Source organism: Sus scrofa, chromosome 12, assembly GCF_000003025.6.
Source record: "Sus scrofa isolate TJ Tabasco breed Duroc chromosome 12, Sscrofa11.1, whole genome shotgun sequence".
In the NCBI taxonomy this organism is placed as follows: Eukaryota; Metazoa; Chordata; class Mammalia; order Artiodactyla; family Suidae; genus Sus; species Sus scrofa.
In genome coordinates, this window is record NC_010454.4 from 50,669,951 (window position 1) to 50,690,308 (window position 20,358).

A 20,358-nucleotide genomic window follows, 5' to 3' on the forward strand; every position below is an offset into this window, starting at 1 on the left:
AGGGATCAAAGTTCCTGTTTTCACTGAGACATCGTTTACATACATAGTGATAAGAAGATGCCAAACTTAAAAACACCCAGTCCTTTCTCATCCCTGTGCTGCTCTAAATATCCCACTACTACCCACGCCAGAAAAAAAGATGTCCTTTGGGCACCACATTTCCATTAAGTTGGACATTAGTTATCCTTATTTTGTCTGAAAAATTTTTTTCATTTATCTTATACCTGGAGCCTCAGGAATGCCTTTCTAGTGTTAAATGTACATAGGCTTCTTTAAGATTGTTATAAACATTTATTCTGCCATATTTGGAATATGTTAAAAACTCTAAAGGAAAAAATGATAAACGTCTCTGTATCCATACTCAGTTCAAATGATACAGTTGGATTTTCCTCTGTAGTCGCAGGCACCCTTCCCATCAGGTTAAAACCAGATGGAATTTGGCGTTTATCTACCCCTCTGTCTTTATACTTTCACTATTTCTGTTTGTATTCTTGAGCAAAATATAGTATTATATCAAACATATAAAACTTTATAAGCATTATCACTCTGTGTTCTTCTGTAACTTACTTCTTTCACCAAATACTTACAAGCTTCATTCATATTTATGTGTATATCTCTAATTCCTTCATTTTTCCTGCTATATAAAAAAGTGGCATGAAAATACCCTAGTTTATTTATTCATTCTCTTGTTATTGGATTTTTCTATTTTTTTTGCTCTTGCCAACACTACTATCATAACTTTCTTTTATATACAAGAGATTTTTTTCCTCCCTAGGCAATGGTCTTGAAAATCCTTGGCTCATGTGCTCCCTAAGGTAATTTTGGAATAATTATGTACCTCTTTCCACATTTTTAAGTTTTTCTTTAAAATTTTTTATCATAAGTTTAAATATTAGCTTGAGCCATATGAATCTGTCATATTTGTAGATTGATAATGGTTGACTATTAACAATTTCATACAGTTCGAGCTGATATTTGCAAAGATTATCATGTCTGGTTATTATAAACACCAGTAAAAATAAAATTGTTACCTCACCTCTCAACATGTATCCAATGGAATCTAAAATATCACAGCAATTTGATACATGCCACTATCCACTTTAAAAATAGTCAAATAAAATTTTCCTTCACAGACCACAATTTTATGTAGCCATTTTTTCTCATTTATCTTATATTTCCATTCCTTTTAGTTTATAAGGTCTCTCTTAACATACGTTTTATTTGAAGTCCTCTATTACTCTCCCAATCATATTTTTCCACAATAAAAATGTGTGTAAATTGAAATACTCATGTTTTAAAGTTTCTTATGAAAGTAAGGCTGTAAGAGTGAAATTTTTCTTGTGCTTTCAGTTATGACAATTATAGCATACACTTGACCAAAGCAACATAAAATATAACAGATTTTTATAAATAATTACTACCTATAAAAAGCGAAACTGGATTACAAAGGCAGTTCAGTAAGGTTGAATTGTTGTCAGTTAGCCATGGATAAACGTTACTTATTACTTGGTAGGGACAAGATTCAGCATTAACTCTACCCTTATTTTCTAGTATAGATGTGAGCACTGAGCAACTCTGCTCATGTAAATAGCAATAGAAGATTTTTAAAGAGCAGAGTTTCTTAGTTCTATGAACATCCCCAAATTTCACCAAATTCACCAAAAATCACATAATGATCCGCCATAGAAAATTGTTTTGGATGTTGTATGGCAGCTTAATTTGCCTCTCTCTCAATCTTGTTGACAGCAAAGAACTGGAAATCACCTGGCTTAGAAAAGCTTTGCTGCTCTAGACTTTTAGGGTCATTTGTTCAACTTTCAAGAATTAACACCAAAAAGTCTTTATTAGGACTGTGAACTGAAGTTTGGCACTTGCCATCAGCCTCTACATGGAGTAAACCATGAGCCACTGCAGCTGCCGTCCCGCAGCCCCCGCTGAGTGTAGTTCAGGGTGGACTGGCACTCTGGGCTCTGGGAAAACTGGAAGAACGGGCCTTCAGAGAGTTAGATATTTTAAGATTTTATGAGCCCGATTCTTGCATCTCCTCATATCTAGAAAAACCCTAAAATCCGTCAATGATGACTAATGTCTGTGACTAGCAGTAACCTTCACAAGACCAGCAAAAAACTTCTGTAAAATATGTGCCTGGATGCATGCGCCTCCCCTTCCCCTTTATGACTTAAGTCTTGATATTCCCCCTTGCAGATAGTTCTGAAAGGCTGCCTCCTGGGCTGTAGTTAGTGGGCAAAACAAAAGATGTCAAGGTCACCTGTGAGAACAGCCACTCCCAAGGGTAGGCCAATGAGCCCTGGGGGAACTCAGGAGAGCATATCAAAGGAGTGATTCCAGTAAGCCCAGACCTTTATGTCTTCCCACAGAAATGGTTTTCTGTAAATCTTCTATAAATCTGGTTATCTGTAAATCTTTTGTTCCTATTACCTCCCCATTGTTGCAAAAACTGTGTATCCTGGCTTCCGCCCCTCACCTCCCTGGAGCTGTTTCTCAGAGCTACCTGAGGTGCTATCTCCCGGGCTTAAGTACCGATTTCACCCCAAATAAAACTCAACTCTCAACTTTCAGGTTGTATTTTTTTAGTCGACAGGATTTTCAAATGGTAAGTATCTTTCACTTAGAAGCAGCTTTTGAGACTGTGTACTCAAAAGGACTTGGGAAAATAAGAATATTAATTTCAATACACTTTACAATTTCAGTACATCTGTTACAATGTTATCATGTGATTTAACTATACATGTGTCAAAATACTGAAGCTACAAATTTAGCTCAGTTGGCTTATGGGACGCATTCTCTGTATAACCTAACTGGCGAAGTAAGTATTTATTATCAAAGTAATCATCCAAATCAGACTTACTTTCTGGGAAAAAAGTCAGATATCATTTTTCCAATTTGAATAGCTATGTTAACTTACACCCCTGTAACAACTGTTTCACTTCTGAATTCTTGTCACTCAAGAAACTGAGCTTATATAATTCATGTAAGATCCTGTTTACACACACATCACATTTTTTTTTTAATGAACACACTCACAATATATGGAAGTGTCTGGGTCAGGGACTGAATCGGAACCACAGCTGTGACCTATGCCACAGCTGTGGCAATGCTGGATCCTTTAACCTACTGGCCGAGGCCGGGGATCAAACCCGTGTTTCTGCAACGATGTCAGCTGCTGCAGTTGGATTCTCAGCCCACTGCACCACCGCAGGAACTCCCACACACACCACTTCTAAAAGATGTAAGTGTAATGCCACCTGGACTTAATACCATTTATCGTGTGTACTTGGTTGTATTATTTGTGCACAAATATTAATTCCCTTTCCACCTCTGCAATCCTTCCCCACAGAGTACAATTCCCCACCCCACTGACTTTATTTATTTTTCTTTTATAGTTGTACAACTGAGGCAGAATATTAACCCAGGTAGTCAGTGTAGGAGCATGGGCTTCGATGCATTCTTTGATATGGCCACTGATTAACATTTGCGGCTTAAGGGCTCCAGGGAGTAACATCTCCACAGGCCTTGTTTTATTCTAAGAAATGTGCATTCCCCACAGACTTTGTTTACTATAGAAAATGCGAATCTCTAGCCCACTCCTCAACTGATAAAAGAGGAATGAGAGGAACGTAAAAGAAAAGGACCAAAAACAAAAACCACAGAGCTATCAGGACATTTCCAACCCCAAAAGCCCAACTGGACAAGGACTGACACAGGTAACTGAATAAGGCCAATGGGAGAAAAACACATCTTTCTGGACCCCAATTTGGTGCCTCTCCCCACATTAAAGAGGTAAAAACGCCTATAGGACAATAGAGAAAGGGGGCTCTTCTCCCCACTTCCAACAGTCCTGGGAGCTATCTGCTTTCCTTCGATAAAAACTTTTGCTTGCTTGCTGCCTGTGTGTTTGGGGAGTTCATTCTCCGACTGCCGTGAATAAGAACCCGAATTCCGGTATCATCTTTCTGGTATCTCAACCATCATCGCAGACTAATTTTAGAACACTCCCATCCCCATTGACTTCATTTGTTTTTTACTTTTTTAATTTTTTTGTCTTTTTGCCATTTCTTGGGCCACTACTTCGGCATATGGGGGTTCCCAGGCTAGGGGTCAAATTGGAGCTGTAGCTGCTGGCCTACACCAGAGTCACAGCAACTCAGGATCCGAGCCATGTCTGCGACCTACACCACAGCTCACGGCAACACGCTGAGCAAGGCCAGGGATCAGGGATCGAACCCTCAACCTTATGGTTCCTAGTCGGATATGTTAACCACTGAGCCACGATGGGAACTCCCCATCCCCATTGACTTTCGACTTGGCCATGGGACTTGCTTTGGCAAATGGAAGAGGGAGATGTATGCTGTACCTGAGCAGAAGCTTTAGAGGTGCTGCAAAGTCCCACCAGCCCTCTTGCTTCTGCTCTCCGCCTCGAGAACAGCATGTTCTGAGTGTCTGCTTCCTCGATGTGAGTCTTGGAAGGAGAGAGCCAAGGGATGCAGACCCACAGTCCAGAATGAGAAGAGCGTGGGACTGCCCACAGTCTACCCACAGCCTGGGGCAGAGCTGGAAAACCACAGACTCTTCGCCAGCTTGCAGCACTGGAGTAAATATTTGTTGTTGCAAGCTGAACCTAGCAAAAGCTGACCAAAGTTCTCTTTTAATGGCAACATCCTATACTCCAAGCAAATCAGGCCCTGAATTTTTAGCAACCAAAACTTGTGTACAAATAAAACCAGGTTCCCAAGTTAAAATATGGAAACAAGCTTTGCCTACTTTTAGTAGCAGTGACCAGTCCTTGCAGCAGTCCTACCCATAGAAATACTTACACACCCTGCCCAAACACATGCAAACAGACTCAAATAAAAGTACCTAAAGTCTAAGGACGTCTATTCACTGGCTGCATTCCCTGGCATGTCTTATGTAGTCACAATGTCATCAGTAATACCATTTTCTTTGCTACAATATCAACTGTAAAAATATGAAGTGGGAGGGACTGGGTTCATTAGTTTAAAGTTTATTTTTTTAATTTACTACAACTTAAAAAGTATTTTTAAATTTTAGCATAGTTTGACTTACAAGGAATTGCAAAAATAATACAGAGATTTCCCATATACCATTCTCCAGATTGCCCCAATTCAGCATTCCACATAGCCACAGTGTGTTATTAAAAGCAGGAAATTGACATTGGTGCAGTCCTAACAACTCAAATACAGACCTTATTTGGATTTAATGATTTTTACATGCACTGTGTTTGTGTATGTGTGTGTATGCACGCATGTGTGTAGTTCTATGAAATGTTATCATATGGATAGATTAGTGTGTCCATTACCACAATTAGAATAAAAAACTACTCAGTTACTTTTATAGACACCTCCTCCCCTCACCCTAACCCTTGGTGATGGGTGGTCTGTTCCACCACCTTCTAATTTTTCTCATTTTTTTGTGACTGGCTTTTTTTTACTCAGTGTAATGCCCTTGAGATCCATCCAAGTATGTTCTTTTTTCTCCCCTGAGTAGTATTCCACCGTGTGGGTGGAGCACAGCCTCTATACCACTTACTCGCTGAAGGGCATGTGGATTGTTTTTAGCTTGGGGCTATTATAAAATTGCTCTGAATATTCACCTGTGGATTTTTTGTGTGAACATGAGTTTTTATTTCCCTAGCATAAATACCCAGGAGAATATGGTAAATAGATGTTTAACTCTATAAGAAACTGCCAAACTGTTTTTCAGAGTGTCAGTACTAGTAATTTCACATTCCCACCAGCAAGGAATGAGGGATCCAGTTGCTACACATCCTCATCAGTACTTTGTCAGTATTTTTGGGGCAAATTTGCACATATCATTTGAATCCCCACTTCTTTCTTTTCTTTTTTCTTTTGCCTTTTTTGGGCTATGCCTGCAGAATATGGAAGTTCTCTGGCTAGGGGTCGAATCAGAGCTCAAGCTGCCAACCTATACCACAGCCACAGCAATGCCAGATCCAGGCCGTGTCTGTAACCTATACCACAGCTCATGGCGATGCCAAATCCTTAGCCAACTGAGCAAGGCCAGGGAATGAAACAGCATCCTCATGGATAATAGTTGGGTTTGCTACTGCTGAGCCACATCAGGAACTCCCTAAATCCCCATTTCAATTGATGAGACTTGGGAATAATTAAATGACTTGTAGATTAAATAATCAGAAATTATTTATTATATATTATGGTCGAATTTTCTTATGTGCTTAACATATTTAGTGAGAGAAAAATGTCTCTACTGCTGAAAACTAATTAGTTTAGCAGCTGCCAGTAGGCATTGGCTAGTCCATTTCCCTTTTATATCAAGTTTCCATGTAAATGTGGGTCTATTTCTAGGCTCTTTATTATATGCTACTGATCTATTTTTCTATCTTAATGCCAATAGCTAATGATTACACCAATAACTTATCACTTTCTGAATCTCAAATTCTGAGGCAATCCCCCCCACCCCAAGAAATGTCTTAACTCTCGGCTTCTTGCAAAAATTAGAACTTTAGATTTAGCTTGTCAAATAAAAATTCTATGGAGATTTTAACTGGAATTTAAATGAATTTTACAGATCAATTTGAGAGGAATGAATACCTTTACAATGTTTAATTTTCCTATCCATGAAGTTGGTTTAGTCTTTCCACTTGTTATCTCTTTTTTTTTTTGTCTTTTTAGGGCTGCACTTGTGGGACATGGAGGTTCCCAGGCTAGGGGTCTGATCGGAGCTGTAGTCGCTGGCTAAGCCACAGCCACAGCAACACAGGATCCGAGCTGTGTCTGAGACCTACACCACAGCTCACAGCAATGCCAGATCCTTAACCCACTGAGCAAAGCCAGAGATCGAACCTGCATCCTTGTGGATGCTAGTCAGATTCATCAATCACTGAGCCACGACGGGAACTCTTATCTTTTTTGTTGAAATTGCACTTTATTCTCTAGTATTCCTGAAATATCTTGGGATTTTTCTCAACAATTTGAACACTTTCTCATTCAATGGTGATTTTGACTAGCCTGCACTGCTGCCTGGTAAATTTTTACCTGGCCTTGAAGTCTCAGCTCAAATGCCACCTCCTTGGTTAAACCTTCGCCATTGTTCCCGCCACTCAGAGTTTTTTGCATATAATTGCAAGAGTAAATATTTACTGATTGCTTACTATATATCAGAGGAGTTAAGCATTCTCTGAGTATTAACTCAAACAATCTCTCTCTCTCTCTCTCTCTTTTTTTTTTTTTTTTTTTTTGTCTTCTTTGGGCCATACCTGTGGTATATGGAAGTTCCCAGGCTAGGGGTCAAATAGGAGCTGTAGCTGTCGGCCGACACCACAGCCACACCAACGCTGGATCCTCAACCCACTGAGTGGGGCCAGGGATCAAATCCTTGTCCTCAGGGATACTAATTGAATTTGTTTCCACTGAGCCACAATGGGAATTCCAACTCAAACAATCTTCAAAGCAACCTTCTGAAATCACAGTCAATGCTATTTGTGAAACTATAAGCTGGGAGAGGGCAACTGGATAAGGCATACAGCCAGAATCAGGTAGGACCAGAATATGCATCGAGCTCCAGAGCCCATGCTCTCACTGTGTACATCCCCCTTAGAGTGAAATCGAATCCCCCTAAAAACCGAGCTCCCCTGCCAAGTTTATGACTAACCTTTCTGTCCAAAACTTTATTCTCTTTCTTGTCCCACCCCTGTTCCTCTCAAGATTGAGAAGGAGCAAAGAAAAGAGGGCCTGAAACAGAGCAGGACCCTCCCAGGTGAAAAGGCCCCTCGGTGACCGTGACCGCTTCTGGTTTGTAGAAATAAAGACTTTGGTCTCTAAGGCCTTTCCTGAATTCCAAAGAGCAAACTCAAATCGTTACTAATTAGGGAAGTGAGGGAATAAAGAAACAAAGGAAAAGCAGTCAAGAAACAGTAGTAATACAACCAAGTACTAGTTCCTCCTCAAGCGATATCCTTACAATATGACACTTATCTTTGAGTTGTTCTGCAAGAACTAAGACCCCCACACTAGTGGAGGATGGTGAGACATGCTGACCACAAGCACACAGACCCCAGACTGCTCGGAACCTGAAGGTTGATGATTAAGAGTCTCTAAACACCACCTGTTTACCTCACCCACAAACCAATCAGAACAAAGTCTTGGCTCCTGCAACCTACACTCCAAATATTGCCTTTAAAACTCTTCCCTGGAGAGTTTGGGTCTTTTGAGCATGAGCTGCCTGTTCTCCTTGCTTGGTGCCTGCAATAAACGCCATCCTTCACCACAACCCAGTGTCAGTAGATTGACTTTGCTGAGCGTTGGGTGGGTGAATGGTTGGGTTGTTCAGCTGGATAACAAAAGCAGTTGCATTATTGTAGGGGAATGGTTTACTTTGATGCAATAAATTTATTTTTAATGCAGGACAAGACAAATTCTAAACATAAAATTCTCTCTCTGTCGATTTGAGCCACTACATCCTCCCCTTTAGTGTGCACCGTGTATCTGCATTATACATTAACTAGATCTCCTTAGAAGACGCAGAGCGCCTACTGGCCAGAGAGAAGGGAAAGAAAGAGAGAGGGGGAATTTTCTCCTAGTGCCAGCAAGGTGACGCCTCAGGAGATTAACATTCCTTTTCCAATCCTATGAAAAAGTAACCCACTACTTGCCTTGTTGGACTATGTAAACCATCAACAGGTTACTTTGATGTATAATCCTTTGTCTCAAAACTCGTATGCCTTGACCTCTAAAAGGCAAAACAGTCCTCAGCGTTTTCTGAAAGACTGTTTCCTGGGTGATAATCCTCAGGTTGACTTGAATAAAAATTTCCATTTCTTTCCTAGATTGACTACTGATTGACTTTTTCACTGACCACTTATTCATTCACATGCTCCAGAGATGAAGTTCTGAGTGCACACATTGGATCAGGCACTGTAAAAGGTACTGGTTGAGCCTACGGTGATAAAGAAAACAGACATCAGATAAAAATCACGCCAATGAATAAACTAGGTACAAACAGTGCTAAGTGCCCTGGGATGGGGAGAGGGGAAGGAAGCCTAGGGTTAGATGAATGAGAATTACAGAGCGGGAGGACAGAGGGAAGGCAGATGCAGGAGGGCCTGGGGGAATACGTGTCCTTAGGTAGAGGTCATAGGAAGAGACTTGGGAACTTTTTTTTTTTTTTTTTTTGGCAGCACCCACAGCATGCAGAAGTTCCCCAGCAGGGGATCAAACTCCTGCTACAGCAGTGATCAGAGCCACTGCAGTGACACTGCAGGCTCCTTAAAGCGCTGAGTCTCAGAGACTTGGGAACTTGATTTAGGATGTGTTGAGTTTTAGGGCCTCAGGCACATTCAGCCTGGAAAACGTTGGAAATATGGAGACCGGGGACCCTGACACCAGAGCTGGATTGAAGACAGAAGGTGGTAATCACTAAGGAGCAGACTGTGGTTAAACCACAAACAGGGGTAGGAGTCCCCCAAAGAAAGCTGCAGAACGAGAAGACAGGCAGAGGAGGAGAAGGGAGGAAAGAAGAAAGTGACGAGGTGATGTGTGCACCTTTGTATCTTCAGCACACAAAACAAGGCTTAGAACAGAAGAGCTCAGGACTTTGGGCAGGCGTTGGGCTAAATGAATGAGCGCCCCTCTCAAGGTAGCCTTGGTTAGGTCCCCTCCTCTGGACCCGCGCTTCCCCTGCAGAACGGCTGCAGCTGCTTCGGTCAGCGGCGGCTGGGGCTCAGTTCACCCTTCAAGCAGAGCACGAAGTGCAACCCGGACGTCGGCGGGCTGCGCGGGTGTCCGCTGGAGGACGAAAGCCGCCAGGACTGAGGAGGACAGTGGCCTCGCCTCCTCCTCGATCGTCGGAGAGTGCCCTGGATGCGCTGGGTGGGAGAAGGCGCGCTGGGGGACAAGTCCGGTGCCCAGAGCAGCGCAGACGCCGCGAGGAAGCCGAGGGTGACAAGGAAAGCAGAGGTCCGGGGAGCCGAGAGCGCTGCGCACGGGGCGGGTCAGAGATCCCTCCGTGATGGGGGTGCGAGGAGCAGAAGTAACCAGGTGAAAAAGAGGGAGAGGCTGGGAGACGGATCTGAAAGACCCATCAGCTTGTGGGGACTTTCACCTGGGACGCCGGCAGGGCCCAGGAAGAGCAGGTGCGGGTGCAGAAGGGGGTCGCACGCCCAAGCCGGTAGACTGAATGACCGATCGCTCCTGCTTGGCCGTCCCCCGGCGCGCCTGTCTAGGGCACCGCAGGAAAGCAAGGGGGTGCCAGGGACCAAGCCACCCCTGGAGATCCCGCCCGAACCGCTGGAGTCCGCAGGCACCGCCCACCGCCACCCGGAGACAGAGCTGGGGGTGGCAGGCTTGTCCCACCGACCCCGCGGGATGGCCCCGCCCCTGGGCCGCGGGGAGGCCCCACTGTGGGAGGCGGAGTTGCCGCCGCCCCCTCCAACCCCCTGGACTGCGGCCCCTTCTTAAGCGCGAGAAGAAACTGGCTGCCCCTCTCGCCTCTCCCGCCAGGTTCCCTCCGCGATGGCCTCGGCACTGAGCTATGTCTCCAAGTTTAAGTCCTTCGTGATCTTGTTCGTCACCCCGATACTGCTGCTGCCACTCATCATTCTGATGCCCGCCAAGGTCAGTTGCGTCTCTGGACAGCCGCGTGGATTCCGGGTGCCAGGTGCTCAGCAGCGGGCATGGAACCTGGGAACATTAGGTGGCGCAAACGGATTCTCGGGGGGCACGGCTCCCTTGAGGCACGCACCCTCGGGAGCTCCGGGTGCGATGGGAGGTGCCCTGCAAAGAGTTCTGAAGGGCATGCACCTTGGGGTTCACAGATCCCAGAGGGGTAAGAACTGTCCTGGCAAGCACAGAAACCTAGAAATTAGCCACACAACCCATCCACAGGCTCAGAATCTCCCCTTAGTGCATAAGCTGGTTCCCAGGCACCCCTCAGATGCCACCTGTATCGACAGGAAGCCTGGGTGCTTATTTCCCTTCTTTCTCCCGCCTCTTAGACAATGAGGACTTTCCCGCAGTAGTGACTTCCGAGGTCAATTGGGGACCTACAGAAAAAGATCACCACCTAAGGGGATCCTGAGTGCTGTTTTTGCCACTCTCTGGCCTTTGAGCCTCAGTTTCCTAATCTATGATCCACATTTCTTTCCAGCTCTGAAACTTGGGGAGCCACAGCTGAGTCAGAATCCTGCTCCCAGCTGAAAGGGAGGTCAGGTTGGCCTGCTTTTGCTCACTGCCTGCTGTGGCTGTGGCAGGAGGCAGGACATGTTCCCAGCACTCACGCCTTGGGTGGCACGGCCCAGGGTTGCAGGGAAGCAGCGTCCCGAGCCCTGGCCTCCTAGTGCTCGGGAGGGAGGCAGAGAATGAATGGCCTTGGCCACAGAGTGGGGGCGGTGCTGGGAGCCCTGGCCCGGGCCCTGCTGGGCTGTGCCAGGCCTGTTTGGCAGAGGCCCGAGCCCTTTGAAGCCTTTTGTGGCTGCTGGCTGCTCCTTCCTCATTCCCTCTTTCAGCCTTTCACTCTCAGCCCAGACAGAAAACCTCTGCTCCCCCAACCCAGGCAGTTTTGGGAAACAGAGGAGCTATTTAGGGGATGCTCTGAGGGTAGCCCTGGAGGAGTGGGGCTGAATTGGGCTATCAGGAAGCCAGTCTTCAAGAGAACCAGACTTCCACCTTTTCACTCAGCCTTGCGTGTGTTCAGAGCCAAACCCCTGCGTTCTCTGGGCCTTGGTGCTCTCCTCCGTACAATGGAACAAGGCGGCTTGATTTTGACTTGGTTTTTTGGCTTTAGGTAACAACAACAAAAAAATCATGCCAGTTCCTAGGGTGGGGAAGGGGAGGCTGGGAGGAGCCCTTGGGTGGGCTACACACAGACCCTGGATGGGCCAAGGACAGCAGCCAACTATGGTGGCTCTTTAGTAGCCATACCAACTGTGAGGGGCCATATTTTCTCTGCAGAAAGAGATTTAGGGCTGTTATCGTCTGAGGAGGGAGCTAGGTGGGGGGGGGGTGGGGGTTGATTTTAGTTCTGCTGATGGGGAGTGATGTTCCCTAGACTAATTATAGTAACTTGGCTGACCTTCCTGCTCCAGGAGAGTCTGGCCAAGACCCCAAACTTCTCCTGCCCCACCCCCTCAACATATGCAGGTGGCCCTGAGATGGGACCCCAACTTGGGCTGTGCGTGGGTGTCATTATCCTGCCCTGGGAGTGAGGATCAGGCAAGGGAGGAGGAGACATCAGTGAAACCTGTTCTGAAGGCTGCCTTCATGTGCTTTCCCTCCTAGTGGGGCAGGTGCCTGGGAGCCTGGAACCCTGTCTTCTTTAAACTCCCTTTGTGCTTCTGTTTTGGTCACCACTGAAGAGGCCCGCACCCCCACCCCATGGCCACAAAGTTGTGCAAGGAAACCCAGGGCATGGGGTAGAGAAGTAGGGAAGCCGTGGGGACTTGGCAGTCTGGGCAGCTCCATCCCAGAGGGACGGTGATGCCCAGGGGATGTCACCCTCTGCCAGTGCCCCGGGCCCTCTCCTGCAGGAGTTCTTTTATTCTTATCCTGCACCTTGCTCCCCCCTGTCTTCATCTCTGCCCTGCTTTTCTGCCCATTCTCTGGGTTCTTTCTTTTTTTAAAAATAGCTTTTTATTGAATAAACAATGCATTCATTGTGTTATTAAAATGTAAAAAAAAAAATTCTGGAAGTCTGTAAAGTATAAAGAAAAAATGAAATATTTTCAAATCCCGTAAGACACGCGCACACAGCGTATTCTCTTAGCTACATTTCCTCATTAGGCAGTGGGTTAACAGACAGATAATGGGCCATGGTTTTCTTCAGCTGTGCATTTAACATATTTATTGAGCCCCACTATGTGCTTGGCACTGTGCTGCGTGCTGACTTTTAAGTCCCAGTGTCCGCTGCGAGCTCAGCTTTAAGTGCTCTTCCGGCCACATGCTCAGCTGCAGGGAAGGCTCTGAACTGACGCAGAGGGAACCAGGCTCTTCTCTGCAGGTAGAGTCCGTCTCATTCTGCACAGTCACCCTCCTCTCCTCGGGCTTCTCTAAGATTACCTGTCCTTTCTGCTCTCTCCACAACACTCTGGCAGCATTTTAGACGCGGGAGGGTTGAGTTTGCTGGCTGGTATCATTCAGGGACGGGGCATCTCCTGGGCCTCCTGACGGTGGCATAGAGGTGAGGGGGCAGATAGCCTATGTCTTCTGGGTTGGTTACATTTGGCACCTCCAGGCCATGTGCCGGGAAAACTGGTTATTGGTGTCACCTGCCGCTTCTAAGTTTAAATAATAAAAAACCACTTTCTGTGTGCTGTTCTGCTAAGAATGGGTACTTTTAAACCCAATATTTACAAGGAGGCCCTGAAACAAGCAGGGAAGAGGGATCAGGGTTGAGACTGAGAGGAGTATTTTATCAACTTTGTTGAGGGGTTCCCGTCGTGGCTCAGCAGTTAATGAATCCGACTAGGAACCATGAGGTTGCGGGTTCGATCCCTGGCCTCTCTCATTGGGTTAAGGATCTGGCATTGCTGTGAGCTGTGGTATAGGTCACAGACGTGGCTCAGATCTGGCGTGGCTGTGGCTGTGGCGTAGGCAGGTGGCTACAGCTCAGATTCAACCCCTAGCGTGGGAACCTCCATATGCTGAGGGAGTGGCCCTAGAAAAGGCAAAGACCAAAAAAAAAAAAAAAAAAAAAAAAAGGTATTACTGTTTTTTTCATTTTCTACAGCGCACCCCTTATTGCCCCTGCCTCAGCCCCACAGCAGGTCATTCCTACCTCTTCCCTGTTCCCTTGACACTGAGGCCCAGATAAGTGGTGACTGCTGAAGGTCAGACGATGGCAGACAGCAGACACTGATCAGGCCTGTCCTCTATCAAAGCCTGGTCTTCCAACCATGTTGCTGTTCTGCCTTGAGCCCAGGGGCTTCAACCAGCATTGATTTCCCCCCTCCTTCCCAACCAAGGGACATGGAGCAAAGTTTGGAAACATTTTGTTGTTGTTGTTGCCACAGCTGGAGAGAGTACCACTGGCATCTAGAGGGGTGGAGGTCAGGGATGCTCCTAAACATCCTACAATGCGCAGGACAGGACATCCCCCTTCCCCCCAGTAGAGAACCATCCAATCCAAAATGTCAGCAGTGCTGAGGCTGAGAAACCCAGAATTAGACAGCACGGAGGTATCCTGGGGTGATCACTGGCTGCTGAAGAAAGATGTATTTTTTTGTCACTACAAATCCAGAGAATTTCTCAGTCTTTGGGTGATATTTCATGCATATAATGTGTTCTCTCGGGTGATGGTAAACCGTGGCTGCATGCAGGTATGGTTTTCCCAGCGGTATTGTCACAGCCTGTGCTGTGCTGGTCTTTTCCTTACTCAGCATTTGCTGAGTGTCCCCTGAGTGTCAAGCCTGTGCTGGACGCTGAGGATGGGGAGATGGGCAGGCATGGGTTCTGCCCGCCACTGCCCACTGCTCAGTGTGTGTGTGTGGGGGGGTGCTAATTTCTGGCGCAGGGGGGCGGTGGTGCAGAGGAAGGGTACAGACCCAGATTGGGGGCAGGGAGGGGCTGTGAGCTGAGCCCCGAGCACTCACTCCAGGCCAAGGGAGTGGTGTGTGTGAGAGCAGTTGTGGGAGATGGAACATCTGCCTCAGTTCCCACCAGAGCTTTGGAGTCCTGAGAGCTCAGGGTGTAAGTAGTTGAGGAGATGAGGCTGGAGGGGTCTACAGGGCCCGCTCCATCGCAGAGGGTCTCCTAAGACATGCTGAGGCACTTCACATCTGAAGGCAAAGGGAGGCTTTTAAATAAGGGAGTGATCCTATTGGATTTACAAAAAGAGAAAGAGGGAGCAGGGGTGTGGAGTGACACAGGGACAGAGACGGAATTAGAAGACAGCCCTAGGGCTGCCATGGGAGAGGTGGCCTGGGCAAAGGCAGCACCTTGGGTGAAGGTGGGAGGGGAGTGACCGAGAAGAAAGGGGTAGAGACTATAGGTCCTGGTGGCTGATTTAACAGGAGGGGGTGAATGAGGGAGAGGGCAGAGTCCGGGTGGTTAATAATGATTATAGCAAAAATGCTGATGAAACAAAAAACCCTCAGGGAGGTGAAAGTTACTCTTCACATTTTAATAAGTGATGAGACCAAGGGCTACAGCCGAGCAAGGGGCCAGGACTGCAAGCACTTTCACCTGAACCGGAGTCTGTCTGACTCCAGAGCCAAGATCCCAGAGGCTGAGTAGCTAAAGAGTGTGACTCCATAGTTCACACAGGATTTAATATGAACAGTAAAGCTTGAGACTTTTGTCACTAGAGAGAGGCTAATGAACACCAAGTACCATGTTCTCAATTATAATGAAAACACTCAGTTCTGGCCATTTTCTGAATGAGCTGGCTCACAACATGCACTTCTGGGGGCTGGGCAAGTTGGAGTGGAGCAGTCTCTTGAGAAGAAAATTAGGAACAGATCCCAGGAGTTTGAGGATGTGCTTTGGGAAGACTTTCCTAAAAATTGCACCTACTTTGAAAAAAATGATTTAATTTTTAGAGTGGGTCATTAAAAACAGTGTTTTCTTCCACTTTTCCCCTTCTTCCCCCCTCTTCCTCCCCGTCTTCCTCCTCTTCACTGCCCTGTGGAGAGGTGTGGCTGCCAAGCTTGGAGAGGTGAGATGTCCAGGATTGCGCAGCTGAGGGGCAGTGGGACAGCTGTCTCTCGATGACAGGTCCTGTGCCCCCCCTCACTGTCCTGAACCCAGAAAGCTGTGCTGAGAGGAGCAGGGGGTTCCCACTGACGAGCCACCCTCTTCTGACCGTCAGGGCCACTGCTGACCTGAGTGTTCTGGGGTGGCAGATGGGGCTGTGGCAGCACACTGGGCCTCAGGGCTGTCTCTACAGTTTGTCAGGTGTGCCTACGTCATCACTGTCATGGCCGTTTACTGGTGCACAGAAGTCATCCCTCTGGCTGTCACCGCTCTCATGCCTGCCTTGCTCTTCCCACTCTTCAAGATTATGGACTCGAAGCAGGTGAGCAGCCCAGAGCATCTGGGGGCTTCCAGTTTCTCTCCTGGAAGCTCATTCTCTGACCCCTCTGAGCTGCCTAGGCCCCGGGGGACCAGATGATACCCTGGCATAGACATCCCCTTGTCCCTCCATCCCCACTCCAAGCTGCCCTGGAGTCGGCGTCTGGTCTGCTTGCCTGTCTCTGGGGACGTGGGTGGTCCTGAGCCCAAGCAGCGTGTGGGCGGGGCCGGGGCTGACGGGGCCTCCACCATCCTCCAGGTGTGCCTCCAGTACATGAAGGACACCAACATGCTGTTCCTGGGCGGCCTCATCGTGGCCGTGGCTGTGGAGCACTGGAACCTGCACAAGAGGATTGCCCTGCGCACGCTTCTCTGGGTGGGGGCCAAGCCTGCACAGTAATTACGCCTTCTCTCTCTACGCCGCAGGACTCTGCAGTGCACCAAGCCCAGACCAGATCACCCACAGGCAGGGGCTGGCCATGGCCTTACCTGGGCTTGACAGCATGTGACAATCTTAGCTGGAGAGGCCAGATGCATGGGTAGTTGTGGGGGGTGGAGAAAATGGTAAGCAACAGGGGGTAAGGGTTCTCTGAGTCTGGAGGAGACTGGTCAGCGAGAGTCCCTTTGTGTTCAGAAGACTTCCTGGGGGAGGGGCTGCAGGGTTCCACAGGGAACAAGGTAGACGGAGGCTGGGATCAAGCCATGCCTGATACCCCAAGGGGTTGTGTGGGAAAAACAGGAAAAAGACGGCTCAACTAACTACCCAGGGCAGGGGGAAGCAGAAAGGTCATCCCCCCAAAGCTGGCACATCTGCTCCCTCTGCAAAGGGGCTGTTTAGTTCCTTGTCCCCACATCACTCAGTAGTCTCACCCCACTCCAGAATCTAAGGGAGATTTTAGACTCTCTTAGATCTAGATCTTAGACCTTAGACTGCTAAGGGAGCAGTCAGAGGCCATTCCAGCCCAGCCATGGAGTTGATACAGCACAATCACCTGGGTATACTGGATGCATGATACTGGGGGCTTGCTGACCAGCTCATCTAACTCTTACCACATCTCTGAGAGTTGAGGATTATTCCCACCGCCCAAGTTCTTTTCCACGGATGAGGAATCTGAGCAGAGAGGGGTTAAATGGTTTGCCGATGGTCACACAGGGATTGGGCCTGGCTGGGTGACGAGGCTTTGCCCCCTCAACTGGGAACTCAGGATGCAACTTTATTCTGAGACAGCATGCTCCCTAAATGATGGGGTGTCCCCAGCCCAGCCCTGGGAAGGCAGGCTGGTCAGTCCATGGTAAATCCCTTCTGCTATGTCCTTGTGTCAAGGGCCATGCTGGGCCCTGAGCACACACAGACCCTGGCCTACCCTCCAGGAGGCTGATGCCCAAGCACATGCTGTGCCTCAGCGCCCTTGAGTGGAGGGAGGGCTTTGTGATTGTTACCCTTCATGGCATCGAGCCCCTTCAGGGATTGAATTTTAGGGTCAAATCAAAAACCAGTGCATTTTCTAGAAATGTGAGGCCTCAGAATTCCTGTTCTTAGGATCCTTTGAGTGGTTGGCTTTTCTCCATCAGTGGGTGGGCCTCATTCTGGAATGTGCTGGAGCACTTTTGCCCCCAAATCCAGGATTTCACACATGCTTCTCTGCTCCTTCCTGCCGTCTGGCTCTTCCTTCAAGCCTGGTTTCCAGCTGCTGGGGTGCTGTCTGTCCTGGGGGTGACCTGTATGTTGAGGCCCCCTGGTTGCCTTAGAGCGTCACGTCAAAGCCTCATTCACGTTAACTCTGATCCTGCACCTAGCCTGGATTGCAGTCTTTGTACTTAGGGGTCCATGAGGTCATACTGCTCCGACACCAGCTAAACCCCAGTACAGTGCAGCCCCCAGACTCTTCTTCAGGCGAGTTAGTAGCCCTAGGGATGAGCCTGACCACAGAGGGGCATGGGGACCAAGAGAGGTGGGTCTCATTCAGCCAGTCCTCCCCGAGTGCCTTCTGCTCCTGGTCTTGTGCCCGGTGTCCGAGACCCACGGAGAAGAATCAGATCTTCCCTGCTCAGGGTCTAAGAGCAGACGTGGGAACAGTTTCTCCAAATCCAGCCAGTGATGCGCATCCCAGAGAAGACAGAGGAGGGTGTGGTCAGCCCCAACTGTGTGAACTGGGAGGGAGGCCACAAGGAAGGGATGCTGTCTGGCAGGCTTTGAGGGACCATGAGGCGTTTTCCAGGCACAGGTGGGACAGAAGGGGAGGGTGGGGCATTACATGGAAAGAGAACATGTTTTCTGAGTATTCTTTGGTGATCTGGTCCACTGCAGAGGGGAGGGCAGCAAGCGGTGTGAATGGAGAGGGGTGTGGCAGGGTGTCAGCCATGAGGGAGGTCCCACTTCCCCAGGCCCCTCCCCGGCTCCTGCTACTCCTGAAGTCTGACTGCATGCAGCCCTTCTCCACTCAGGAGAAGCAGGGTCAGGGTGGGTGGGAATCTTCCAGACAGAAGTGGGAGGTTGAGGCTATCTACACATAGGGCTGCTCCAGGGCACCCAAGGTCAGGTCAGGGTCCACACTGGGTCGGCACCATCCGGATGCTGGTGCTTCCTTTGCTAGACGGTAGGCTCCTTAGAACAATGACTGGGGTGACCCAGTAGCCAGCAGAGGAGACATCAGTTGTGTTGGTGGGCAAGAGGCAGAAGGAAGGGATGGAGGCGGGGAAGGCACTGAAACTCAGCCCCTCCTGGACTACCCAGCCTTGAACTGGCCTCAGCGCCTTGGCCCTGGCCCCTGGCACCCCTGCGGGGCGGGACCTAAACCCTGGCTCCCTAAGTGTTTCGGGGGGAGTCGGGGTAGGGGATTCTCTGGCTTCCTCCCTGCCCCTCCTCTGCAGGCTGATGCTGGGCTTTATGGGCGTCACGGCCTTTCTCTCCATGTGGATCAGCAACACGGCCACCACGGCCATGATGGTGCCCATTGTGGAGGCCGTGCTGCAGCAGATGGAGGCCACGAGCACAGCCACCGAGGCCAGCCTTGGGGCCCTGGAGCTGGCAGACAAGGGCAAGGCTGGCGAGCTGCCAGGTGAGCCCCTGGCCAGGGTGCTGCAGGGTTTGCCTTCCTCCCTGTCACCAAAATCTTTGGCCACCTCCCTGGTTCCTGGAGCCCTCCTTTAAAAAGGCTTATAGAGAAATACTTAGAAAATGCTGCTTTCCTAAGTTTTGGGAATGTGATTAGTGCATAAGAGTTAGCTGCTTTAGTAGAGCTTAGAGCATGCTCCCACCCTCTGTCTTCCCACCATCACAGAAATCAATACATGTTGGTTTGGTTATTCATTTGCACTTCTTTTGAGCACCTTCTGGATGCCCCTTCCTCCTTTCTACCTCTGCTCATCTTCAGAAGGTCTCTTCAAACAGGCCAAATCCCTCCACGCTCCACTCACACAGGCACTGGGGTTGGTTGTCCCTCCTTTGCTTTCCCTCCAGGCTCCGAGCTCAGGGAAGTCAGTCAGTGCCTGCTTTTCCTCTGCCTGGTCCACCACCTGCTCCCTAGGGCCCAGCTTGGGGCCACTTGGGGCCTGTGCTGATGGCAACTGCTAGACCCTGGGCCAGTCCTGGGCATACAGAGATGAAGCAGACACACTCATAGTGTGGACTCACAGAGCCTGGTGGGACAGGGTCAAGAGGCCCCTTGAACAGTGCATCTGTCTTGGGGGAGGCCACAGGATGTCATAAGCCAGACACCGAGGGAAAGGGAGAGGCCTTGCTAGGAGAGGACATCTGAGATGGGTTTGGAGCCCCCCACCCCCTCCACCAGATGAAGGGAATGGCTTGAGCAGGAGCATGAAGGCAGGAAAGAAGGGAGTGTGAAGTTGCCGGATATGCACAGAGCACTGAAGAGACTGAGGTTGCCGCGAGAAGTGCCTGGGAGGCAGATGGGGCCAGACTACAGTTTGGGGCTGGAGTCTTAGGAGAGAAAACCTAGGGCTGGAGCTGGCAGAGTTGGCATGCCCAGATCCTCAGGTCAGCAGCAGGGTCAGGAGCTGGCGCTGGGCAGGTGGCCCCCAGGACTGGCTCAGCTCACAGCAGTGTGCCTGCCGCAGGGAACCAAGCAAATTTCGAAGGCCCTGCCATGAGGAAGCAGGAGGTTCATGAGAGGAAGAACGTATGCAAGGCCATGACCCTGTGCGTGTGCTACGCAGCCAGCATTGGAGGCACTGCCACCCTGACCGGGACAGGACCCAACGTGGTACTCTTGGGCCAGATGCAAGAGTGAGTCACTGGCCATGCCTTTTGGGGACAATGTTGGCGGGGCGGTGACAGGGTTGGAGGGACCTATCCACTTGCCTCCTCAGCTGGGCC

At 48.8% G+C, this 20,358-nt stretch overlaps 3 protein-coding genes across 6 annotated transcripts in view; 1 reads left to right on the plus strand and 2 right to left on the minus strand.

The window, feature by feature from the left end:
- FBXO39 (F-box protein 39) overlaps window positions 1–20,358 on the minus strand; it is an 87,927-nt gene that overhangs the window by 34,036 nt on the left and 33,533 nt on the right. The window lies entirely within an intron of this gene.
- The window catches only part of C12H17orf100 (chromosome 12 C17orf100 homolog), an 83,986-nt gene that overhangs the window by 25,168 nt on the left and 38,460 nt on the right, over window positions 1–20,358 (minus strand). The gene's annotated exons all lie outside the window — the stretch shown is intronic.
- Window positions 9,950–20,358, plus strand: part of SLC13A5 (solute carrier family 13 member 5) — a 31,086-nt gene continuing 20,677 nt past the window's right edge. The window contains exons 1-6 of one of the 3 annotated variants that reach the window (XR_002337330.1): window positions 9,950–10,055; window positions 10,518–10,631; window positions 15,898–16,026; window positions 16,282–16,418; window positions 18,894–19,081; window positions 20,100–20,268. Coding sequence is in view for 2 of the 3 variants with exons in the window: in XM_013981236.2 (XP_013836690.2) it covers window positions 10,530–10,631; window positions 15,898–16,026; window positions 16,282–16,418; window positions 18,894–19,081; window positions 20,100–20,268 (725 nt within the window). In the remaining variant the exon portion in view is untranslated. Of the gene's footprint in view, window positions 10,151–10,517; window positions 10,632–15,897; window positions 16,027–16,281; window positions 16,419–18,893; window positions 19,082–20,099; window positions 20,269–20,358 lie in introns of all 3 variants that reach the window. The other 2 variants (XM_013981236.2, XM_021067712.1) reach the window with 2 other exon arrangements.